General features: G+C 43.0%; 2 protein-coding genes across 2 annotated transcripts in view; both read left to right on the top strand.

Moving 5' to 3' along the window:
• The window catches only part of LOC131192519 (zinc finger protein 850-like), a 38,189-nt gene extending 24,878 nt beyond the window's left edge, over positions 1–13,311 (top strand). Inside the window, exon 2 of the mRNA XM_058171727.1 lies at positions 9,454–13,311. Within this exon, the coding sequence (XP_058027710.1) occupies positions 9,454–10,979 (1,526 nt within the window). The 3' untranslated portion in view covers positions 10,980–13,311. The remainder of the gene's footprint in view (positions 1–9,453) is intronic.
• A 9,330-nt stretch (positions 13,312–22,641) lies between these two features.
• Positions 22,642–26,006, top strand: LOC131192487 (zinc finger protein 420-like). The gene has a single exon (XM_058171672.1). It carries the CDS (start codon positions 23,029–23,031, stop codon positions 24,553–24,555), a length of 1,527 nt encoding a protein of 508 aa, XP_058027655.1. The 5' UTR covers positions 22,642–23,028; the 3' UTR covers positions 24,556–26,006.
• The last annotated feature ends 891 nt before the right edge of the window (positions 26,007–26,897 follow it).

The following is a 26,897-nucleotide window of genomic DNA, read 5'->3' as shown; positions in this document are numbered from 1 at the left end:
AGACCACTGTTCCTCAGATTGCCGGCTGTGAATCCCTCTATGTGCGGTGGGGGCCATAGGAATCAGTTGGGCTTGGTGATCGCGTACCTGGCTCCTTGCTGCATGACCACAGCCCTGCCTGAGCTGTTGAAGGTACTTGCTACTGTGGCGGTTGAGACCCCCAGACTTATAGTCATGGGGGATTTCAACCTGCCATCAGTTGGCCTGTCCTCGATGGCAGCTCGGGAGTTCCAGGCTTCCATGACGGCCTTGGACCTGATTCGAGTAAATGATGGCCCCACGCACACGGGGGGAGGCACGCTGGATCTGATTTATATCTCTGGACAGTGATTAAATGATCTGGTATTAGATGATTTAGTAACAGAACCAATGTCATGGTCGGATCATTATCTCCTTCGCCTAGACTTCCGGACCGCCATTCACCATCGCAGGGAGACGGAACCTATACGGTGGTTCCGTCCCAGGCGCCTGATGGACCCCGAGAGGTTCCTGACGGAGCTTGGGCCATTTCCTGAGAATCTGGCCCACGGCACGACTGAGAAACTGGTTGTGGCCTGGGAACAGGCTGCGGCCGGGGCCTTGGACCGTGTCGCACCTTTGCGGCCTCTGACCTGGCGCAGATCTCGTCCGGCCCCTTGGTTCTCCGAGGGGCTGAGGGAGATGAAACGCCGGAGAAGACGCCTGGAGAGCACCTGGAGGTCCAGTCGCTCCGAAGCTGATCGGACACTAGTTAGGTCCTATTCTAGGACCTACCTAGTGGCAATGAGGGAAGCGAGGCGCTCCTACGCCTCCACCCTCATTGCGTCGGCAGATAACCGCCCGGCCGCCCTGTTTCGGGTGACCCGCTCTCTCCTACGTCAGGAGGTGCGGGATGACCCTTTGCAGGGACGAGCCGAGGAGTTTAGTGGTTATCTATACGACAAAATCGCTCAGCTGAGGGACAGTCTGGACCGAATTTGGGATGATCCAAGCGAGGGAGAGGAGGCACGTCTTGTGGAGCCTATTTGGGATGAGTTTGACCTTGTGGCTCCCGAGGACATGGACAGGTTGTTGGGGAGGCTTCACGGCACGACATGTTTATTGGACCCGTGCCCTTCCTGGCTGGTACTGGCCACTCAGGCGGTGACACGAGGCTGGCTCCAGAGGATTATCAACGCTTCTTTGTCGGAAGGGGTTTTCCCTGCCGCCTTGAAAGAGGCGGTGGTGAGACCCCTCCTTAAGAAGCCCTCCCTGGACCTGGCTATTTTGGGTAATTATCGTCCAGTCTCCAACCTTCGCTTCGTTGCGAAGGTTGTAGAGAGTGCCGTGGCGCGACAGCTACCCCAATACCTGGATGAAGATGTCTATCTAGACCCGTTCCAGTCCGGCTTCCGACCCGGATACAGCACGGAGACAGCTTTGGTCGCATTGGTGGATGATCTCTGGAGGACCAGGGACAGGGGTTATTCCTCTGCCCTGGTCCTATTAGACCTCTCAGCGGCGTTCGATACCATCGACCATGGTATCCACGGGATTGGGAGTGGGAGGCACCGTATATCGGTGGTTCTCCTCCTATCTCTCCGACCGGTCGCAGACGGTGTTGACAGGGGGGCAGAGGTCGACCGCGAGGGGCCTCACTTGTGGGGTCCCACAGGGGTCGATTCTCTCGCCCCTGCTGTTCAACATCTACATGAAGCCGCTGGGTGAGATCATCAGTGATTTCGGGGTGAGATACCAGCAGTACGCTGATGACACCCAGCTGTACTTTTCCACCTCGGGCCACCCCAATGAAGTTGTTGAAGTGCTGTCTCGGTGTTTGGAAGCCGTACGGGTCTGGATGGGGAGAAACAGGCTCAAGCTTAATCCCTCCAAGACTGAGTGGCTGTGGATGCCGGCACCCCGATTCAGTCAGCTGCAGCCGCAGCTGGCTGTCGGAGGCGAGTTATTGGTCCCAAAGGATAGGGTGCGCAACTTAGGTGTCCTCCTGGATGATCGGCTGTCGTTTGAAGATCATTTGACGGCCGTCTCCAGGAGGGCCTTCCACCAGGTTCGCCTGGTTCGGCAGTTGCGCCCCTTCCTTGATCGGGATGCCTTATGCACAGTCACTCATGCGCTCGTTACCTCTCGCTTGGATTACTGTAACGCTCTCTACATGGGGCTCCCCTTGAAGTGCACTCGTAGGCTTCAGTTAGTTCAGAATGCAGCTGCGCGGGTAATAGAGGGAGCTACCCGTAGCTCCCATGTAACACCGCTCCTGCGCAGACTGCACTGGCTGCCTGTGGCCTTTCGAGTGCACTTTAAGGTGCTGGTTACGACCTTTAAAGCGCTCCATGGCTTAGGACCTGGGTACTTACGGGACCGCCTGCTGTTACCACACGCCTCCCACAGACCCGTACGCTCCCATAGAGAGGGACTTCTCAGGGTGCCGTCCGCCAAACAATGCCGGCTGGCGGCCCCCAAGGGAAGGGCCTTCTCTGTGGGGGCTCCCACACTCTGGAACGAGCTTCCCCCGGGTTTACGCCAATTACCTGACCTTCGGACATTCCGTCGCGAACTGAAGACACATCTTTTTATCCGCACGGGGCTGGCTTAAATTGGATTTTTAACGTGAAATTTTATTAATTTTTAATTGGGGTTTTTTAGTTTACGGTCGATTTTAATGTCAGGCTAATTTAAATAAGTTTTTTAAATGGTATTTTAATCTGTATATTGTATTGTTGGTTTTAGCTTGCCTGTACACCGCCCTGAGTCCTTCGGGAGAAGGGCGGTATAAAAATCAAATAAATAAATAAATAAATAAATAAATAAATAAATAAATAAATAAATAAATAAATAAAGCTGTTATCCTATTGTGGAGTGGTCCTGAAATGCCGTAGGATTTTAGTTTTAGAAGTTTATCATGTATTACTGAGTCAAACGCTTTACAGAACTCTATGTAGATTGCATCTATTGCTTTGTCCTGATCAAGATTTGTAGTCCATGTTTTTGCAGTGAAAAAGTTGTAAGTTACATGATAATTTTTTTCTGAAACTGAATTGTTTATTAGAGAGTAGGTTGTTTGTTTCTAGGTGGAGGGTAATGGATTGGTTGATGATAGATTCCACTACTTTGCAGATGACACAGCATAGAGAGATTGGTCTGTAATTATCAACTAGGCTGGGGTCTCCTTTTTTGAAGACTGGGATGACCGTGGCTAGTGACCAAAGTTTGGGAAGGGAACTGGTCGTGAAAGCTTTTTCAAAGATTATGCTTAGAGGTTCTGCTATATTAGTGGAAAGCTTTTTTAAGAAGTATGCACATCAGGTCCAATAGATAGGGATGGTTTCAGTTTGCGAAGAGGTTTTTTAACATTATCTTCTGTGAAATCTATTTGTGTTAGGTCATTGTACTCATTGTTGGTACAATAGGGGAATGTCGGATATGAGCCATTACAAAGACTGAGCCAAAGAATGTGTTAAAAACTTCCAAGTTTTGTCCCGTATTATTCTATGAATAAGATGAAGATGACAGGCTTTTAATCATTTAGGGGCTGCGCCCAAAAACAAAAACTTTATGAACTTTTAGGAGCCAGGAAGCACCCAATAAATCTGATGAAGCTAAAGCTCGGACGATCTAGCTTTTGCTGGCTAGATGGCGCTCTATGGTTAGGCAATAAGCGCGCAAGAAGCTGAACGGAAAGGAATTGAGACCATAGACTCGCGGATGGCTAGAGAGACTATGGAAAGGCGAAGCCCCGAGAAAATTCGTCTTCCGGCTTCCCGATGGAGTCTGGCGGTGGCTGTTGTAGTTTTTCCTGGGTCGAAGCGGCAGCTGGCAGGTGAGTGGAGGGCAGGTGGGAGGAGAGGCCGGGAGCAAGTCGGGCCCTTCGGTTTGCTCCACGTTGCAGTAGCAGAGAAACAACGAGGCTGATCGATTCCGCGTGTTTCTTATGAGGCTGTCGTGTTGTTTGCAAGGGAGGAAGTTCACAGGCAACACCGGAGCTTTAAATCTCGCAGAGGCTTTACCGTTTCAGAATCAGAATAGAGCTGGGAGGGACCTTGGAGATCTTCTAGTCCAGCCCCCTCCTCAAGCAGGAGATCGTATATACCATATCAGGCAAGTGACTCTCCAGTCTGTCCTTCAAAGTCTCCAGTGATGAAGGACTCACAACTTCTGAGTCAAAGCTGTTCCACTGGTTAATTGTCCTCAGTATTAGGCAGGTTCTCCTTAATTCCAGGTTGATTCTCTCCTTGGTTAGTTTCCACCCATTGTTTCTTTTCCTGCCTTCTGGTGCTTTGAAGAATTAGTTGACCACCCTTTTTTGCGGCAGTCCCACAAATACTTGAATACTGCTATCATGTTATTCCTTGTCCTTTTTTCCTCTAGACTAGCCATCCTCCAACCATTCTTCATACGTTTTACTCTCCAGGCCTTTAAACATCTTAGTTGCTCTTCTCTGCACTTTTTCCCCACATCTTTTATGTAATGTGATGGCCAAAACTGGATGCAGTATTCCAGGTGTGATCCTACCAAGGCTTTATAAATTGGTACTAATACTTCATGTGATTTTGACTCTATGCCTCTGTTTATACAACCAAAGATTGTATTAGCTGTTTTGGCTGCCGCTACACACACTGCTGACTCAGTTTTAAGTGATTGTCCACTAAGACTCCAAGGACCCTCTCACAGTTACTGTTTTGGAACCAGGTTTCACCTAATCTGCACTTGTACCTTTGGTATTTTTTGCCCAGATGTAAAACTTTGCTGTTCTCCTCATTAAATTTCATTTTTTATTTATTTATTTATTTATTTATTTATTTATTTATTTTGTCACAAAATCATACGAAAAGATTATAAGCATATATATAGAAAGAAGAAAAGAAAAACAATAGGACAGGAATGGTAGGCACGTTTGTGCGCTTATGCACGCCCCTTATGGTCCTCTTAGGAATGGGGTGAGGTCAATAGTAGAAAGTTTTTGGATAAAGCTTTTAGGATTATGGGAAGAGACCACAGAGTCAGGTAAAGTATTCCAGACACTGATGATTCTGTTACAGAAGTCATATTTTCTGCAATCTAGATTAAAGCGGTTGACATTAAGTTTAAATCTATTAGTTGCTCTAGTATTATTGCAATTAAAGCTGAAGTAGTCTTTAACCGGAAGGACATTACAATAGATGATTCTGTGAGTTAAGCTTAGGTCTTGTTGAAGGCGACGGAGTTCCAAGTTTTCTAAGCCTAGGATTTCAAGTCTGGTGGGATAGGGTATTCTATTGTTTTCAGAGGAATGGAGAACTCTTCTTGTAAAATATTTCTGGACACGTTCAATTGTATTGATGTCAGAGATGTGGTGAGGGTTCCAAACAGGCGAGCTGTATTCTAGAATTGGTCTAGCAAATGTTTTATATGCTCTGGTTAATAGTGTGGTGTTTTTGGAAAAGAAACTACACAAGATTAGGTTTACAACTCTTAGAGCTTTTTTTGCTATGTAATTGCAGTGGGCTTTGGCACTTAGATCATTTGACATGAAAACTCCAAGGTCTTTAACGGGATGGGGGTCATCTGTAAGGTAATGTCCATCTAGTATGTACTTAGTTTTTGGGTTCTTTTTTCCTATATGTAAGACTGAGCATTTGCTGGTTGAAATTTGGAGCTGCCAATTTTTAGACCAAGCGGTTAGATGATCAAGGTCGTTTTGAATTATAGAAGTATTGTCTGTGATGTTAAATAGTTTGACATCATCAGCAAAGAGAACACAATTACTTGAGATATGGTCACAAAGATCATTAATGTATAGTATAAAGAGTGTTGGTCCAAGAACGCTGCCTTGAGGAACGCCACTCTTGACAGGAACAGGATTTGATAGAGCATTGCCAATTTTGACCACTTGTTGTCTGTTAGACAGGAAAGCAGATATCCATTTGTGGAGAGGTCCTGAGATGCCATAGGATATTAGTTTTAGGAGAAGTTTATCGTGTACTACTGAGTCTAAAGCTTTGCAGAAGTCTATGTAGATTGCATCTATTGATTTGCCTTGATCAAGATTTGAAGTCCATATGTTTTTGCAGTGAAGAAGTTGTAAGTTGCATGATAATTTTTTTCTGAAACCAAATTGTTTGTTGGAGAGTAGGTTGTTTGTTTCTAAGTATGAGGTAATGGATTGGTTGATGATAGATTCCATGACTTTGCAGGTGACACAGCAAAGGGAGATCGGTCTGTAGTTTTCGACTAAGCTGGGGTCTCCTTTTTTGAAGATAGGAATGACTGTGGCTAGTGACCAAAGTTTGGGAAGAGAACTGGTAGTGAAAGCTTTTTCAAAGATAATACTTAGGGGTATTTTTGTTGGATAGGGCTCATTGTTCAAGTCTTTCAAGCTCTTTGGATCCTGAGCTTGTCTTCTGGGGTGGTTGCTGTTCCTTCCAGTTTAGTGTCATCTGCAAATTTGAGGAGTTTTCCTTCTATTCCCTCATCTAAGTCATTTATGAAGATATTGAAGAGTACTGGGCCTAAGACAGAACCTTGTCATACCCCACTGCTTACTTCCCTCCATGCGGATGTACTATTAAGGACTACTCAATTAAGTATGTTTTTTTCAGTCAGTTACAAATTCATCTGGTGGTATGCTGTCTACCCTAAATTTTTCTGGCTTAGCAAGAAGTAGCTTGTGGTCTACTTTGTTGCTGGTCTACTAATTTAGTCACTTTATCGAAGAATGAAATAAGATTGGTTTGGCATGATCTGTTTTTAACAAACTGGTGCTGGCTACTGGTTATAACTTTATTTGTTTCAAGATGTTCACAGATTAGTTTTTTGATTATTTTTCCCAGTATCTTTCCAGGTATTGATGTTAGACTGATTGGTCTGTTGTTTTCTGGATCTGGTTTTTTTTCCTTTTTTTTTTTTTTTTTTGCAGATGGGAACCACATCAGCTCCTTTCCAATCCTCTGGTAGTTTCCAGTGCTTCAAGATTTTTTAAAGGTATGATGATACAATGGTTCTGAGATAACATCTGCCAGCTTTTTCAGAACACTAGGATGTAATCCATCAGGTGATTTATATTCATCAATGTCAGACATGGGTTCTCTTACCATTTTCTTATTTATTTTAATTTTTATTTCTAGTCTGTCTTTTACAGTTATATTTTTGGTAGGTTGGGCAATACTTTCTTTTTGTGTGAAGACTTATGCAAAGAATGCTGCTTTACTTTCTCTCTAGTCCCTGTTACTTCCTTGCTATCTTCACTCTTTAGTGAACCGACTGTTTCCTTGACTTTTTTTTTTGTTATTTATATGTTGAAAGAAACATAATTTTATTGTCTTTGAATTTTGTTGCAAGTATTTGTTCATTCTGAGCCTTTCTTTCCTCAGTTTATCTTTGCAGATTTGGGCTATCTGCTAATATTGTCTTAATTATCTGTCCCGCTTTCCATTTCTTGTATTTATCCTTTTTGTCTTTCAGTTTATCAGAGAGATCTTTATGCAATCATGCTGGTTCCTTCTTGGATTTCTTGTTTTTCTTTTCTTTTTTTTTCTTTCTTTTTTATTTGAATTTATATCCTGCCCTTCTACGAAGACTCAGGGTGGCTTACATTGTGTTAAGCAATAGTCTTCATCCATTTGTATATTATATACAAAGTCAACTTAATTCCCCCCAACAATCTGGGTCCTCATTTTATCTACCTTATACCATTATACCTTATACCATTTTACCTACCTCATTTTACCTACCTCATTTTACCTACCTTATAAAGGATGGATTTTAGTGGTATTGTGTTGGACTGGGCTGATCATATTTTTCAGTGTTTCCCTTTTTTCTTGAGTTGTTTTCCCTTTCAGGATTTTTATCCATTAAATTTTGCTTAGGGTCTCTCTGAATTTGTTAAAATCAGCTCTACTAAAGTTTAAGACACTGGTTGGATTATATTCTATTCCTTGTGTTTGCATTCTATTGAATTCCAGTATGATGTGGTCACTTTTACCCAAGATTCCAGCAGCTTCAACTCCTTCTATCACTTCTTCTCTATTAATAAGAATTAGGTTCAGTATACTTTTTTGTCTAGTTCCCTCCTCTATCTTTTGGATGACAAAGTTGTCAGATAAGTTGGTTAGGAATTTGTTCGATCTCCCACTTGCTGCTGAGATTGTCTTCCAGTTGTTATCAGGGTAGTTAAAGTCTCCCATTACTACTGTGATATGTTTCCTACATACATTATTAATTGATTAGCAAAGAGTTCATCTATTTCTTCTACTTGATTGGGTGGCCTGTAGTATATTCCTATAGCAATGTCATTTTTCTTTCCTTTTATATTGACCCATATGGATTCTAGGAGATTTTCATCCTTGGTTTTGCGTATTTCTGTAGAGATGTAGCGATCTTTTATATTTAATGCAACTCCACCTCCTCTTTTGTTAGGTCTGTTTCTCTTGAATTAGTTTATATCCCTCTATCAGGACATTCCAGTCATGAGTTTCATATCAGCAAGTTTCAGTACTGGCAACTATATCATATCTGCCTTCATGTACTAATATTTCAGGTTCACCCTGTTTGTTCTCTAAACATTCAGCATTAGGGTATAGGCATTTCTTCTGTTAATGCTCACATACTGTTACCTATTTCATTTTGTAGACAGAAAATACACATGGATTTTCTACATATATACATATGGTATACACAGATAGAGGGGTGTGTTTCTGTATTTTTTGTGAATGTATGTGTTCCTATCTGCAGTATTTCCAGGTATCTATAAGCTTATAACAATTTGCAGTCCTGACAATCTGTGATTTGCACGAATCAACAATAGAATTTAATGATTGTATGAAGATTTGAACTTAATCTTTTATGTCTCATAGTGAATGGCATTGGTTAATCTAGCATTTTGACATGTTTGCTTTTTCATTGTTATGTATGTTTTTTCACATCTTACAACCATATTATAAAGTGTAATTGAAGTATCTCTTTTATGTGAATCTTATAGGTAAATGGAATGCCAAAAAGAGTCTTCTGGACGACAGAGAATCAGAATCAGATTGAAAAAGGAAAGTGAATCCGGAACATCTCATAAATGTCTTTTCCCTTTCCTCCAGTAAACCACAAAACTCTTCTCCTTCCCCAGCCAGTAAGAGACAAGAGAGAGAAAAATAGGAAAAGAGGTTTGCACCAATAAACAATTATTGTACGTAAAACTCAAGGAAACATTATATAAAAAAATAAAGGTGGAACAATTCAGTTTCAGAAAAAGTGGAAATATCTAGAAGTCTGTGGGGAGGAAGCTCTCATTCCAGACAATAATGCAGGCTTCACCCTTTGAGAAAACAAAAAGTTTGAACCATTCAAGAAGAGATCACAAATATTTTTGACCTCCTCAAGAATCAGTGGTGGAAAATCTCCACAGATTTGCATATGGTGGGAAAAGCACAGATTGCAAATCAGAGCTGATTATGCATCAGAGGATCCACACTGGTGAAAAACCATACAAATGCCCCGAATGTGGCAAAGTCTTTCGCTACGCTTCCCAACTTATTGAGCATAAAAGAACCCATACTGGAGAAAAGCCCTACCAGTGCCTACAGTGTCCCAAAAAGTTTAGTAAGCATGCCAACCTGGTGATACACCAGAGGACACACACAGGAGAGAAAGCATATGAGTGTCTATACTGTGGGAAAAATTTCAGTCAGAACTCTTATCTGGTGATACACCAGAGGACTCACATGGGCGAGAAACCATATGAGTGTTCGGATTGTGGGAAAAGTTTCAATAATAACTCTAACCTTGTGAAACACCAGAGAACTCATACAGGAGAGAAACCGTATGAGTGTTCAGATTGTGGGAAATATTTCAGTAAGAATTCCAACCTGGTGATACACCAGAGGACTCACACAGGCGAGAAACCATATGAATGTCCAGATTGTGGAAAAAGTTTCAATAATTATTCTAACCTTGTGAAACACCAGAGGACTCACACAGGAGAGAAGCCATATGAGTGTTTATACTGTGGGAAAAGTTTCAGTAGGAATTCCAACCTTGTGAAACACCAGATGACACACACAGGCGAGAAACCATATGAGTGTCCAGATTGTGGGAAACGTTTCAGTCAGAACTGTTATCTGGTGATACACCAGAGGACTCACACAGGCGAGAAACCATATGAGTGTCCGAATTGTGGGAAAAGTTTTCAGCAGAATTCCAATCTGGTCATACACCAGAGGACTCACACAGGAGAGAAACCATATGAGTGTGCAGAGTGTGGGAAAGCTTTCAGTAGAAATTCCAACCTTGTGAAACACCAGAGGACTCACACAGGAGAGAAACCATATGAATGTGCAGCTTGTGGCAAATGTTTCAGTTGGAATTCTGACCTGGTGAGACACCAGAGGACTCACACAGAAGAGAAACCATATGAATGTCCAGTTTGTGGGAAAAGTTTCAATCACAACTGTAACCTTTTGCAACACCAAAGTACTCACACAGGAGAGAAACCATATGAATGTGCAGATTGTGGGAAAGCTTTCAGTTGGAATTCTGACCTGGTGAAACACCAGAGGACTCACACAGGAGAGAAACCATATGAGTGTCCAAATTGTGGGAAAAGCTTTAGTCATAATTCCTACTTAGTTATACACCAGAGAATTCACACAGGAGAGAAACCATATGAGTGTCCAGATTGTGAGAAAAGTTTCAGTAATAAGTCTAATCTTCTGAAACACCAGAGGACTCATACAGGAGAGAAACCATATGATTGTCTATACTGTGGGAAAAGTTTCAGCCAGAACTCTTGCCTGGTGATACACCAGAGGATTCACATGGGTGAGAAACCATATAAGTGTCCAGATTGTGGGAAAACTTTCCAGCAGAATTTCAATCTGGTCATACACCAGAGGACTCACATGGGTCATAAATTGTATGAATGTCCAGACTGTGGGAAACGTTTTAGTCGAAATTCCAACATGGTGATACACCAGAGGACTCACACAGGAGAGAAACCGTATGAGCATCCCAGATTGTCAGAAACGTTTCAGTCGTAATTCTGCCCTAGTGACGCACATGGGGACTCACACAGGAAAGAAACCCTATAAGTATCCAAAGTGTAAAAGATTTCAGTTGGAATTCTGACCTGGTGAGACACCAGAGGATTCACAGAGGATGAGTTACTGGATTGTGGGAAAAGTTAAAACATCACTGAAAAAAGTGACTTATGATCCTTTTTCATACTTAGGACCATTTCAGCGTCAACATTCAGATGCTTGGCAATTGCTGGTTCTAATGTCCTGGGGTCATGGGATCCCCTTTTCTGACCTTCTGGCAAACAAAATCAATTGGGAAGCCAGATTCACTTAACATATATGTTACTAATTTAACTGCAGTGGTTTGCTTAAGAAATGTGGCAAGAGAAGTTGTAAAATGGGGCAAAATTCAGTTGACACCTGTCTCGCTTAGCAACATAAATTTTGGGCTCAATTGTGGTTGTAAGTTTCTGCAGTATTCTGCAGAAATGTTTCTAAAGCTACATTATTTCATGAGAGCCATTCACTTTGTCATGATAGGCTTTAATTGCCCCTCAGACTGAACTGTTTGCTGTAGTTAATTCATGAACTTAGTTACTTGGGTGAGATGGATGGCATACAAATTTAATAAATAAATTAATGTGAATATGCTTAGGGTGCAGCCAGCAGACAGACAGATGCACATATAAGTATTTTGTAGTATTCTTCGGTTGTTTGAAAATATATAATAGGTTTTAATGCCTTCATTTCAGGTAAAATGTAAATTAATAATACATAGAAATGGCTGCTTTTTAATGACCATGTTTTAAATATTTCTAGAAATTTCCACAAAGAAAGGTCTAAATAATGTTGTCTGATCAACTACAGTATAATTTTTAAGGGTTCTGCAGGCTTTTCTCACCTACATGTGAAATATTTCAATTGTTTTGTTTTGTATTTCCTCATCTTCCAGATTCCTTGAACTTTGTATAGTGTATTTTCTGGAACAATTTGAGTCATACATTGTACTTCTTTTTTTGATTCTCTGCTAACACTTTTGTCAAAAGAGAGAGAAAGGTAAATCCTACTTGCTCATTACAGACCCGCATTTCGGAATTGAATCTTCTTAGTTTAAGGCAAATGATGTGCTTCTTGAATCACACCATCCTGGTTCTCGGTTTTGCATAATGTACCTCTTTCAAGTCATGGAAGTAAAAGATCTCTATCTGGATTTCCAAAGTGAGAATTGGTTTTCCTGTGAAATATGAAAAAAAGCTAAAAAAATTCTGGGTAAGTGGTGCGATAGAGTTCTTACCTCACATACAGGAGGCTGTGAGTTTGATCCTAGGTACAGACAGATATTTCTCTCTCTGGACACAATGGGACTATATCTGCTGCAAACTCCACATTGGTGATAGGAAGGGCAACCGGCCAGTAAACACTCAGCTCCATTCAGTTGCCCTGACTCCGCCCCGCAAGGGATACATTATGGGGTTATTAAACAACAGAGAAGAAGATAAAAGAATTCCTGGTCAATTGACAGATTTGGGAGCTATAATAAGTGGAAGCCCAGCATTTTGGGGAACAGAGACTGGACTCTGCCCAATAGCCAGGTTGGTTGGTGTCAGGGAATTATGCAGCTGGTGTCCAAATTAAGACACATGCTGACAGTAGTTTTATATAAATCTATTTAGTACCTATATTTAGAGGAAACAAGGTAGGGACATCATTACATCCTGAGGTAAATCGTCAGGTAAATCTCAGATCAGCATACAAAGCACACAGAAGAAAAAGGCGGGAAAAAAGAACGGCCCCCTTTACACCCAGCAGCCAATCATAATGTAGACTGCCTCATGCAGGAGCTCACACTCTTCAACCAATCAATGTCCACTGTGTGTTCTGCTCCACTGTGCACTTTACTGTTCCAGCTTTTAAATTAAATATCTGAACAGCTGGGCTCCAAACAGGCTTGAACTGTTGGCATGAAATGTCGCCTAGAGAGTTTAGAAATCTATCTAGCCAATCTCGCTTCTGATTATTCCATTTCAACATCTTCCCCTCAGGACGCCAAAACAGCTAGACACAAAGATAGTTTCTTCCCCCCTGCCATCACTACAACACGCCACTGCCTTCTGCCCAAAGACATTTACCCATGTGGTAGGCTGTATTGCTATTATCCTCGTCATCTTATCCTTCACGTTTCCTTCTACCTTCTCCTATCTGTATTGATCATATGATCAATTATTGTATCTTATGATTTATGATTGCCTTATGATGTATGACTATCACTTTGTATGTACACTGAAGTGTATGCAATAGAGATCATTTCCTTGTGTGTCCAAAACACACTTGCCCAATAAAGAATTATGTTCTATTCTTTCCTATTTTTGATTTTTTTTCCAAATTCCATATCTGACTAAAAGAACTGAATTGCTCTGAGTCTCTCCGCCTTCATTTTTCATAAAGATTTGTCCAATGGCTTGCTGAAATCCAAGTATACCATCTGTACAGCATATGCTGATATAGTAATTTAATTGCTTAAATAAAAGAAAGGTTTGTTTGGCAAAACCTGTTTCTAACAAACCCATAGAAACATTGAAAGCAGAGATATCACCCTGCCAACAAAAGTGCGTATAGTCAAGGCTATGGTTTTCCCAGTTACAATGGATGGCTGTGAAGGTTGGACCATAAGAAAGGCTGAGCGCCAAAGAATTGAGGCCTTTGAACTCTGGTGCTAGAGAAGACTCCTGCGAGTCCCTTGGATTGCATGGCGAACAAACAAGTCAGTCCTAGAGGAGATCAACCCTGACTGCTCTTTAGAAGGCCAGATCCTGAAGATGAAACTGAAATACTTTGGCCACCTAATAAGAAAGAAGGACTCACTGGAGAAGAGCCTAATGCTGGGAAAGATTGAAGGCAAAAGATGAAAGGGAAGACAGAGAACGAGGTGGCTGGATGGAGTCACTGAAGCAGTAGGCATGAGTTTAAATGGATTCCAGAGGATGGTAGAGGACAGGAAGACCTGGAGGAACGTTGTCCATGAGGTCACGACAGGTCGGACACGACTTCACAATTAACAACAACAAACCCATGCTGGCTTCTAGTAATCACCTTGCTTGTTTATAGGTGCTCACAAATTCTCCGCTTGATTTTATTTTTTTCCTGGATTTTACCAGGTATTGATGTCAAATTGATTGGCCTATAATTTCCTAGATCCCCCCCCCCACTTTTTGTAGTTTGGAATCGCATCAGTTCTTTTCCAATACTCTGGTATTTCTCCTGTGTTACATAAACTTTCAAAGCAATAGTGCAGATTAATACAATACAATACAATGCCAATGCCAATGCCAATACAATAATGTCAGCGTTTCAGAAAAAAACCCCAACTCCAAGTAAAAACTCTAAAGCAAGCATTTTTCAAAGTTCTATTTACTAGAAGAGGTAAACTGGCACATCTGTGAAAACCCAAATGTGAGAGGTCCGAATTTTCCTTCAGTAAATCAAAAACCCCAAAACCATCCCCCGACACTGCAGTCGATCACATGCTCCAATCGCCAACCGTCCCACCTCGAGACAGCACTCCAACCACTCCTCCTCCAGATCGGCCTGACCTTGACCAACAGGAAGAATGCTATTATGTCTAAAGACAACCCCTCTACTAAATCCCCCCTCCTACTTTCCCACACATGAGAAAGTGGCAGCACGGAAATTTCCGAACTAATATGGCTTCCAAAGCTGACATACACTACACTACACCACACCACACCACACACTACTCTATGACTATCAAGTATTGTACTTTATGATTCTTGATTAATGTATCTTGTCCTTTTATGTACGTTGAGAGCATATGCACCAAAGACAAATTCCTTGTGTGTCCAATCACACTTAGCCAGAAAGAATTGTTCTGTTCTGCTCTGCTCTAGATAGGAAGATAGTATCTTCTATCTAAATTTTGTTTAGAAACAATGTAGGTGGGCACTTCAAGGTTTTGTCTCATTTCATTATTCTATTAATAGGATGAAGCTGGAAATGATTTAGGGCTGCACACAGGCCACACGAAAAACTGGCTGGAACAATCTTCGCGGACCTCAAAGGAGATGCATTTTCTCGCTGTCTGTTTGCACAAGGGCACTTCCCCACAAGGGCACGTTCCTTTGGTTTAGTTGCTGCTTATTGCAAACGAAGCTTCGGGCTCAGCTCCGGTGGGGGGGGGAATGAGCGAACTCTTGGGGGACCCGAAAGAAAAGGGGTGGGATAGATGACCATGGACAAAAGCTATCGACGTATTCGGATGCGACTTGATGGCACAGAAGGAAGTGCGGAATCAATGAAAACATCTTGCAAATGCTTTAGAGTGGAAATGGAACGAGTGTGTTTTTCAGCCTTCGGTTACTAGATGGCGCTCTACAGAGAAGAAAACAATGAATATAGTACGGTAGTGGCATTGCTAGTCTAGTGGGGGTGTAGAGCCTTGAGCTGGAAGGTGTTGAAACGACAAAATAGTGGATTGCTAGAGAGGATGTGGAGGATAGGAGGCGAAGGACAGAGGGACTTCCTTTTCCGGCTGACCTATGGGAGGGTGATGGCGTCGTTTGTTCCTCTTGTTCTATTTCAAGGGGTTGGAGCTGCTCCTGGGAGCTGAGTGGAGGGAAAGTCGGAGGAGAAGCCGGGAGCAAGTCGGGCCCTTTGGGTTCTGGTGTATGAAGCAGAGGAAGCAACGAGGTTGAAACATCTGGGCGGCTGCTGCTGCAGCATATTCTTTCCCTCCCCAAATGTTTTAATCCTTTTGTTGCATGATTTAAAATTGGTGCCCTTGATTTTCCCAATGGAGGATTTGGTAAATTTAAAGGAATCTTTCTATATTTTTCATATTTTTTAACCACCCATCTCCCTTGCCTTCACATAACACTTGATTCCTTTTATGACAGGTTGATTCATTTTATGGACATGTTGTTTTGCTGGTGATTCACCAAAGTACTCACACAGGAGAAAAACCATTTGAGTGACTGGAGTGTGGAAAAGTTTCATTCGGAATTCCGACTTGGTGATACACTGGAGGACTCACACTGGGGAGAAACCATATGAGTGTCCGGATTGTGGGAAAGATTTCAGTACTCAATCTAGCCTCATAAATCATGTAAGGTTACACACAGGGGAAGAAACCATTCAAATGCCCAGATAGAATAGAATAGAATAGAATAGAATAGAATAGAATAGAATAGAATAGAATAGAATTTTATTGGCCAAGTGTGATTGGACACACAAGGAATTTGTCTTGGTGCATCTGCTCTCAGTGTACATAAAAGAAAAGATACGTTCATCAAGGTACAACATTTACAACACAATTGATGGTCAATATATCAATATAAATCATAAGGATTGCCAGCAACAAGTTATAGTCATACAGTCATAAGTGGAAAGAGATTGGTGATGGGAACTATGAGACGATTAATAGTAGTGCAGATTTAGTAAATAGTCTGACAGTGTGGATGGAATTATTTGTTTAGCAGAGTGATGGCCTTCGGGAAAAAACTGTTCTTGTGTCTAGCTGTTCTGGTGTGCAGTGCTCTATAGCGTCGTTTTGAGGGTAGGAGTTGAAACAGTTTATGTCCTGGATGTGAGGGATCTGTAAATATATTCACGGCCCTCTTCTTGATTCGTGCAATATACAGGTCCTCAATGGAAGGCAGGTTGGTAGCAATTATTTTTTCTGCAGTTCTAATTATCCTCTGAAGTCTGTGTTTTTCTTGTTGGGTTGCAGAACAGAACCAGACAGTTATAGAGGTGCAAATGACAGACTCAATAATTCCTCTGTAGAACTGAATCAGCAGCTCCTTGGGCAGTTTGAGCTTACTGAGTTGGCGCAGAAAGAACATTCTTTGTTGTCCTTTTTTAATGATGTTTTTGATGTTAGCTGTCCATTTTAGATCTGAAGGTTTCTACTGTTGATACTGTGTTGTCTAGTATTGTGAGAGGTGGAAGTATGGAAGGGTTTCTCCTAAAGTCTACCACCACTTCTACGGTTTTGAGTGTGTTCAGTTCCAGATTGTTTTGGTTGCACCACAAGGCTAGTCGTTCAACCTCTCGTCTATATGCGGATTCGTCATTGTCTCGAATGAGACCAATCACTGTTGTGTCATCTGCGAACTTCAGTAGCTTAACAGATGGATCATTGGAGCTGCAGTCATTGGTATACAGAGAGAAGAGAAGTGGGGAGAGCACACAGCCTTGGGGGGCCCCTGTGCTAATTGTACAGGTATTTGATGTGATCTTGCTTAGCTTCACCTGCTGCTTCCTGTTTGTTAGGAAGCTTGTGATCCACTTACAAGTCTGTTCCGGTACCTGTAGCTGGTTTAGCTTAGTTAGAAGAATGTCTGGAATGATGGTATTGAATGCTGAACTAAAGTCTACAAAAAGGACCCTTGCATAGGTCTTTGGAGACTCAAGATGTTGTAGGATGTAGTGCAGAGCCATATTAACAGCATCATCTGTTGATCTATTTGCTCGGTATGCAAATTGCAAGGGGTCTAACAGCGGATCCGTGATGGTTTTCAGGTAGGAAAGCACTAGCCTTTCAAAGGTTTTCATGACTACAGATGTTAAAGCAACTGGTCTGTAGTCATTCAGTTCCTTGATGGTGGGCTTCTTCGGCACTGGGATGATGGTAGAGCGTTTGAAGCAAGAAGGAACATAACACATCTCTAGTGATTTATTGAAAATATGGGTGAAGATGGGGGCCAATTGGTCAGCACAGACTTTTAAGCAAGAAGGAGTTATCTTGTCTGGGCCTGGAGCTTTTCCTGGCTTTTGTCAGTGAAATAGGTCCTGCACTTCCTTTTCTGTGATCACTAGGGGTTGTGAACCCAGTGAAATGGGGTCAGTTGTAGGAGGCTTGGCTGTTGTTGGTGTGTCTGAGATGGGGGTTGTGGAGATAGGTGGCTGTAGTTTCCTTTCAAACCTCCAGTAAAACTCATTCAAGTCATCTGCCAGTTGTTGATTACCTTCAGCCTGGGAAGGAGGTTTGCCATAGCCGGTGATATTTTTAAGAGTTTTCCACATGTTTGCTGTTTCATTTGCTGAAAACTGATTCTTTAGCTTTTCAGAGTAGCTTCTTTTTGCTGCTCTGATCTCCCTTGTTAGTGCATTTCTGGCCTGATTGTATAGCATTTTATCACCTTTTCTGTAGGCTTCCTCTTTGGAATGTTGTAGCTGCTTAAGTTTAGGTGTAAACCAGAGGTTCCCAATCTTTTTCGCCCGCGGCTCCCCCGGAAATCCGACCTGCAACTGCGCAGAATCACTGGTGTAAACCAAGGTTTGTTGTTACTGTATATTCGCAAGTTCCTTGTAGGTACACATAGGTCTTCACAGAAGCAGAAGATAGCGGATGGTGTTTCACACAAAATTCCTACTTTATCGCATACAAGAAAGTCCACATGAGACAAAATTTGACATGTGTAGAGGATTCTTGTATATCATTTCTCATCTCTCATTGCAAGCTCAGCTGAGGAATTAACTATTTTAATGTCTTGCCTCATTCTTTGTAATCAAATATGTCTTAATATTGAACATGAGGGGATCTGAGTTGGGAGGTCCAAGCTCTTTCTTAGCTTCCTTGTCTCTTATGCAAGTGGAGGCGCACAAATAAATGCACGCTTGCCTGCCACTTGTGCAGTCCGGTGGCTGGGGACCCCTGTCCTAGGTTAAATTTTTTGACCCCCATTGTCAAAGATTATCTGTTTTATGTACACCAAATAATACAGTGTTGTATTATTTGGGACAATTATTTGTAACTAGGGACTGCAGATCCAGGAAAAGCCACAAGTGGCTCTCAAGTGAATCAGTAATAAAAATGTTAGGATGTAGAGAGTTTTTGATCTCCAGTGACAGGCAAACCCTGCTAAAATGCAGGAATCTTTAAATCAGTTTCCAGCCTGCAAACTAGTGGCCTCCAAGTGTTCTGCCGAAGCAGCCTGGGAATTCTCAAGGCTGAAATCTTAGCACTCTGGAAATTGGGAAGGCTGCTGTAGTGAGCAGAGAGCATAATTGAGAGAAGATGATAGTATCTCCTATCAAAATGTCATTGGAAACAACGCGGGAGATACTTCCAAGTTTTGTCCTGTATTATTCTGTGGAGAAGATGAAGATGGCAGGCTGTTGATCATTTAGGGGCTGCGCCCCAAATCAAGAACTTTATGAAATTTTAGGAGCCAGGAAGCACCCAGTAAATCCGATGAAGCTACAGCTCGGACGATCTAGCTATTGCTGGCTAGATGGCGCTCTATGGTTAGGGAATAAGCGCGCAGGTAGCTGAACGGAAAGGAATCGGGACCATAGAGTCGCGGATGGCTAGAGAGACTGGAAAGGCGAAGCCCCGAGAAACCTCGTCTTCCGGCTTCCTGATGGAGTCCGGCGGTGGCTGTTGTAGTTTTTCCTGGGTCGAAGCGGCAGCTGGCAGGTGAGTGGAGGGCAGGTGGGAGGAGAGGCCGGGAGCAAGTCGGGCCCTTCGGTTTGCTCCACGTTGTAGTAGCAGAGAAACAACGAGGCTGAAATACGTCGCCTCCTGCGTATCTCCCCCTCCCGCCCAATTTCATTGCGCCATAGCTGCAGGTTTTAAGTTGTCTGCAAGTTTCTGTCGATTGGGAAATTTCAGCTCTTCCATCACTTTAGGGTCGATTCTGTGTGTTTCTTATGAGCCCGTTGTATTGTTTGCAAGGGTTAGGGTTAATTAATTTCCATCCATTGTTTCTTGTCCTGCCCTCTGCTACTTGGAAAATAATTTGACCCCCTCTTCTTTATGGCAGCCTCTAAAATACTGGAATACTGCTATCATGTCACCCCTAATTCTTTTGTCTAGACTAGCCATACCCAAATCCTTCAACTGTTTTCATATTTTAGCCTCTAGGCCTTTAATCATCTTAGTTGCTGTTCTTTGAACTTTGTTTCCCAAAGTCTGAACATCTTTTATGTCATGTGATGGCCAAAATTGGATGCAGTATTCCAGGTGTGGTCCTACCAAGGCTTTATAAATTGGTACTAATACTTCATATGAGTTTGATGCTATGCCTCTGTTTATACAACCAAGGATTGTGTTAGCTTTTTTGGTTGCTGCCATACTCTGTTGACTCAGGTTTAAGTGATCATCCACTAAGACTTCAAGGTCTCTCTCACAGTTATTGTTTTGGAGCCAGGTTTCACCTAATCTGTACTTGTATCTTTGGTTTTTCCATTAAATTTCATTTTGTTGGATAGGGCTCATTGTTCAAGTCTTTCAAGCTCTTTGGATCCTAAGCTTGTCTTCTGGGGTGTTGGCTGTTCCTTCCCGTTTAGTGTCATCTGCAAATTTGAGGAGTTTTCCTTCTATTTCCTCATCTAAGTCATTTATGAAGATATTGAAGAGTACTGGGCCTAAGACAGAATCTTATCGCACCACTGCTTCCTTCCTTCCATGTGGATGTACCATTAAGGACTACTCGTTGAGTATGGTTTTTCAGTCAGTTACAAATGCATCTGGTGGTGATGTTGTCTACTCTACATTTTTCTGGCTTAGGAAGAAGTAGGTTGTGGTCTACCTTGTTGCTGGTCTACTAATTTAGTCACTTTATCAAAAAATGAAATAAGATTGGTTTGGCATGATCTGTTTTTAACAAACCCGTGCTGCCTACTAGTTATAACTTTTAATTGTTTCTAGATGTTCACAGATTTGTTTTTTGATTATTTTTTCCAGTATTTTTCCAGGTATTGATGTTAGATTGATTGGTCTCTTGTTTTCTTGATCTGTTTTTTTCCCTTTTTTTGCATCAGGTGATTTATATTCATCAATGTCAGACAGGGGTTCTCTTATCATTTTCTTATTTATTTTTATTTTTATTTTGAGTCTGTCTTTTACAGTTATATTTTGGTAGGTTGGGAAATACTTTCTTTTTTGGGAAGACTTATGCAAAGGATGCTGCTTTACTTTCTCTCTAGCTCCTGTTACTTCCTTGCTATCTTCACTCTTTAGTGAATTGTTTCCTTAACTTTGTTCATTCTGAGCCTTTCTTTCCTGAGTTCATCTTTGCAGATTCGGGCTATCTGCTGATATTTTCTTAATTATGTGTCTAGCTTTCCATTTCTTGTACTTATCCTTTTTGTCTTTCAATTTATCAGAGAGCTCTTTATGCAACTGTGCTGATGGAACTGGCAAATTCCACCTCTGGCTGTCCCTGTCCCCGCCCACCTGCTCGCCCCGCCCCACCCAGTCACTCCTTATTTCACTCCCCGGCATAGCACACTATGTGGCTCCTTGCTTGTGTTGGCCACACAGTCTCTGCGGCTTACCTGCTTTGCCACGTGATGCCTGCGGTCCAACTGAGCGGCCCTGATCGCCTGCCTGAGTTAGTAAGCCTGTGAGTTGTGGCCTAGCTATCTTCCTCCCCCACCATCCCCGGCTCCCTTCCCTGCTTCCTTTCACATGGCAAGCGTCCCTGCTATGCTTGCCTGCCTTCCCCGTGGTCCCGGAAGCCCAGTGCGCTTGCCTATCTTCCCTTCTGCTTTTCCCGCGGTCCCCGAGAAGGGACAATGGAAACGCTCCAATTTCCACCTCCATTGGGCTGTCTTTGCCACGCTGGATCGGGATGGGGAGGGATGAAAAGCAAAAAGCCTACTGAGCTACTCACCAGAATGACGGCAAATCTCTTTTCCATCTCGCCGGTTTGGGCATTGGGAGCTTGAGGAGTCGATTGTTTGCCCTGAAGTCCGTCTGCTGCTTTTCCAAGCCATGCTCTGGCTGCAGCCAAACATCGGCCAATTTTCTTCCAACGCTCGTTCAGGGAATCCCGGGAGCGGCAGCATATTGCATGCTTTTCACTCCAAGCAGCCCAGATTGGAAAAGGCATGGCTGGGGTGGAGGAGCGGTCCTTCTTGACTGTTGCTGCTGCTGGAAGTCCAGCTTTGGCTGCTGGCATGCAACTGTGAGGGCAGGCTTTTCCAAGGCGGTGTTGTAACTGAGGCCCAAATAGTGATTACCAAACACAATTCAGTCCTGAACAAACTTATTTTATTAAAACAGCTGAGAATTAATTCATTCCAAAACAAATTCTTCATAAACCGTCCTTAGGCTTTATCACCAACCTTTGTTGTCTTTGGCAACCTGCCAAAGGCTTTTCTTGGCAAACCCCCCACAAAGTTCAAGAGACGCTGACAAGAAGCAATTGAATCAATGTTGCTTTTCCACAAAGAACCCAATGGCTCGTTGCTGGCCTTTTAAGCCTTATGGAAGGTCCAATCATCTTCTGGCCTGTTACCTATTTTATTTTGTAGACAGAAAATACACATGGATTTTCTGTATTTTTTGTGAATATATGTGTGTCCGTGTTCCTATCCTCAGTATTTCCAAGTGTCTATATGACTATAACAATTTGCGGTCCTGAAATCTGTGATTTGCACAAATCAACAATAGAATTTCATGATTGTGTGATGAAGATTGGAACTTAGTCTTTTATGTGTCATAATGAATGGCAGTGGTTAATCTAGCATTTTGGCATGTTTGCTTTTTCATTGTTATGTATGGTTTTTTTTCTTGTTTTCATATCTTGCAACCAGATTATAAAGAGCAATTAAAGTATCTCTTTTATGTGAATCTTACAGGCAAAGGGAATGCAAAAAAGAGCCTTATGGAGGACAGTGAATCAGAAGCAACTCTAAAAAGGAAAGCTAATCCGGAACATCTGGTAAATGTCTTTTGTCTTTCCTCCAGTAAACCACAAAACTCGTCTCCTTCCCCAGCCAATAAGAGACAAGAGAAAAAAATTGGAAAAGAGTTTTGAACTGATAAACAAGCATGTATGTGGAACTCAAGGAAACATTGTATAAAACATAAAGGTGGAACATTTCCACATTCAGAAAAAGAGGAAATATCTGTGGGGAGGGAAGCGCTCGTTCCAGACAATAATGCAGGCCTCACCCTGTGAGAAAACAAACAGCTTGAACCATTCAAGAAGAGATCACAAATATTTTTGACCTCCTCAAGAATCGAAGGCTATCAGGGGAAGAAAAGCTCCACAGATATGTATATTGTAGGAAAAGCACAGATTGCAAATCAGAGCTGATTATGCATCAGAGGATCCATACTGGTGAAAAACCATACAAATGCTACACTTCCCAACTTATGGAGCATAAAATAACCCATACTGGAGAAAAGCCCTACCAGTGCCCACAGTGTCCCAAAAAGTTTAGTAAGCATGCCAACCTGGTGATACACAAGAGGACACACACTGGAGAGAAACCATTTGAGTGTCCAGAGTGTGGGAAAAGTTTCAGTCAGAATTCCAACCTGGTGATACACCATAGAACTCACACCGGGGAGAAACGATATGTGTGTCAGGATTGTGGGAAAAGTTTCCAGCAGAATTCTGACCTGGTGATACATCAGAGAACTCACACTGGTGAGAAACCATATGAATGTTCGGATTGTGGGAAATGTTTCAGTAGGAATTCCACCCTTGTGATACACCAGAGGACTCACACAGGAGAGAAACCATATGAGTGTCCAGATTGCGGAAAAAGCTTTAGTCATAATTCCTACATGGTTATACACCAGAGGACACACACAGGAGAGAGACCGTATGAGTGTCTATACTGTGGGAAAAGTTTCAAACATAATTATAACCTGGTGAGACACCAGAGGACACACACAGGAGAGAAACCCTTTGATTGTCCTCATTGTGGGAAAAGCTTCAGTGATAATTCTGACCTGGTGATACACCAGAGGACTCACACGGGCGAGAAACCATATGAATGTCTGGATTGTGGGAAATGTTTCAGTAAGAATTCCAACCTGGTGATACACCAGAGGACTCACACAGGAGAGAAACCATATGAGTGTCCAGATTGCGGAAAAAGCTTTAGTCATAATTCCTGCTTGGTGATACACCAGAGAACTCACACTGGGGAGAAACCGTATGAGTGTCCGTATTGTGGGAAAAGTTTCAATAATAATTCTCACCTTGTGAAACACCAGAGGACTCATACAGGAGAGAAACCCTTTGATTGTCCTCATTGTGGGAAAAGCTTCAGTCGGAATTCTGACCTGGTGATACACCAGAGGACTCACACAGGAGAGAAACCATATGAGTGTCCAGATTGTGGGAAAAGCTTTAGTCGTAAACCCTGCTTGGTTAAACACCAGAGAACTCACACTGGTGAGAAACCATATGAGTGTTCGGAGTGTGGGAAATGTTTCAGTCAGAATTCCCACCTGGTGAGACACCAGAGGGGACACACAGGAGAGAAACCCTTTGATTGTCCTCATTGTGGGAAAAGCTTCAGTCAGAATTCTGACCTGGTGATACACCAGAAGACTCACACAGGAGAGAAACCATATGAGTGTCCAGATTGTGGGAAAAGCTTTAGTCGTAATTCCTGCTTGGTTAAACACCAGAGAACTCACACTGGTGAGAAACCATATGAGTGTTCGGAGTGTGGGAAATGTTTCAGTCAGAATTCCCACCTGGTGAGACACCAGAGGACACACACAGGAGAGAAACCCTTTGATTGTCCTCACTGTGGGAAAAGCTTCAGTCAGAATTCTGACCTGGTGATACACCAGAGGATTCACACAGGAGAGAACCCCTATTAATGTCCAAATTGTTGGAAAGCTTTCAGTTGAAATTCTGACCTCGTGAGACACCAGAGGATTCACACAGCATGAATGCCTGGATTATGGAAAAATTTTCAGTTGAAATTGCCACCTGGTGGAATAATAGGGAACTGACACAAAAGAGGAGCTGTTTGATGTCCCAATTGTGGGAAAGCTTTCACAAGTAGGTCTAATCTAATAAATCATGTCAGTTTACAGACAGATCAGAAGCCATTCAGATGCCCAAACTGTGGTCAGTGTTTCAGTCACAATTCTATTATTAAAGACAAGAGGACTCATAGAGGACTCGTAGAGGAGAAAGACCATCAGCTTTCTGATTGGAAGGAAAGTTTGATGGGATCTTAGAAAACTTTCAAGACTTCACAAGGATATACATTGCTTGTTTTCACCTTACTGGATTATTTTCAGCCAAAGAGCCAAGTTTATTTAGAGATGAGAGACTCAACCAGAAGAAATGCTCAGACACAAGAGGATTTGCTTGCAAAAATCAATGAGTCAGTAAATGAGAATTAGGCTTTCAAGAAGAGTTTTCTGAAAGCATAGTAAGAAACTAAATGTTACTATGTATAATTAGAATATTTCTCAGGCATCAAACCATTCTTATTGTATCCAATTTGATATATTACAGAAAGATATATCCTGAAGTCCTGGAGGCGCAGTGGTTAGAATTTACTATTGCAAAGGCAGTAATCATTCCAAGATACTGGTAGTCCTTGACTTATAACCATTCATTTAGCGACCATTCAAAGTTACAACATCACTGAAAAAAGTGAATTATGGCCCTTTTTCATACTTAGGACCATTGCAGCGTCAACATTCAGATGCTTAGCAACTGATGGGTGCAATGTCCTGGGGTCATGGGATTCCCTTTTGTGACCTTCTGACAAGCCAATTCAATGGGGTAGCCAGGTTCACTTAACAAATGTGTTACTAATTTAACAGCTGCAGTTATTCAGTTAACAAATGTGGCAAGAAAGGTTGTAAAATGGGACAAATTTCACTTAACAACTGTCTCGCTTAGGAACAGAAATTTTGGGCTCAAAAATGACCCGTTGCAGGGACGTGCTGAGGAGTTTAACGGTTATCTATATGATAAAATCGTTCAGCTTCGGGATAGTCTGGACCAAGATTGCGGTGACGCGGGTGAGACGCTCGAGGATGGTCTTGGTGACATTTTATGGGATGAGTTTGACCCTGTGGCTCCCGAGGACATGGACAGGTTGTTGGGTAGGTTGAATGCCACCACGTGTTTACTGGACCCGTGCCCCTCCTGGCTGGTGCTGGCCACTCAGGAGGTGACACGAGGCTGGCTCCAGGCGATTACGACCGCTTCTTTGGTGGAGGGTGTCTTCCCGGTCGCCTTGAAAGAGGCGGTGGTGAGGCCCCTCCTTAAGAAGCCTTCCCTGGACCCGGCTGTTTTAGGTAATTATCGTCCGGTCTCCAACCGCGCGCGAAGGTTGTAGAAATATGGTGGCACATCAGTTTCCCTTGCACCTGGATGAAACTGTCTATCTAGACCCGTTCCAGTCCGGTTTCCGGCCCGGTTACAGCACGGAGACGGCTTTGGTCGCGTTGGTGGATGATCTCTGGAGGGCCAGGGACAGGGGTTGTTCCTCTGCCCTGGTCCTATTAGACCTCTCAGCGGCTTTCGATACCATCGACCATGGTATCCTGCTGCGCCGGTTGGAGGGATTGGGAGGGGGAGGCCCCGTTTATCGGTGGTTCTCCTCCTATCTCTCCGACCGCCCGCAGTCAGTGTTGACAGGGGGGCAGAGGTCGACCCCGAGGCGCCCCACTTGTGGGGTGCCGCAGGGGTCGATCCTCTCGCCTCTGTTCTTTAACATCTACATGAAGCCGCTGGGTGAGATCATCAGTGGTTTCGTGTGAAGTACCAGCTGTATGCGGATGACACCCAGCTGTACTTTTTCGCGGACCACCCCAACGGTTATCAAGTGCTGTCCCGTGTCTGGAGGCCGACGGGTCTGGATGGGGAGAAACAGGCTCAAGCTCAATCCTCCAAGACAGAGTGGCTGTGGATGCCGGCGTCCCGCACAGTCAGCAACCGCTGCTGACCATCGGTGGCGAGTCATTGGCTGGCGGAGAGGGTGCGAACTTGGCCCTCCTGGATGAACGGCTGTCTCTAGAAGATCATTTGACGTCTCCAGGAGAGCGTTCTACCAGGTTCGCCTGGTACGCCAGTTGCGCCTTTCTGGACCGGGATGCCTATGCACGGTCACTCACGCACTCGTGACATCTCGCCTGGATTACTGCAATGCTCTCACATGGGGCTCCCTTGAAGGGCATCCGAGGCTGTTAGTCCA

Source organism: Ahaetulla prasina, chromosome 2 (assembly GCF_028640845.1).
Source record: "Ahaetulla prasina isolate Xishuangbanna chromosome 2, ASM2864084v1, whole genome shotgun sequence".
In the NCBI taxonomy this organism is placed as follows: Eukaryota; Metazoa; Chordata; class Lepidosauria; order Squamata; family Colubridae; genus Ahaetulla; species Ahaetulla prasina.
This window is presented reverse-complemented; position numbering and strand designations above follow the sequence as displayed.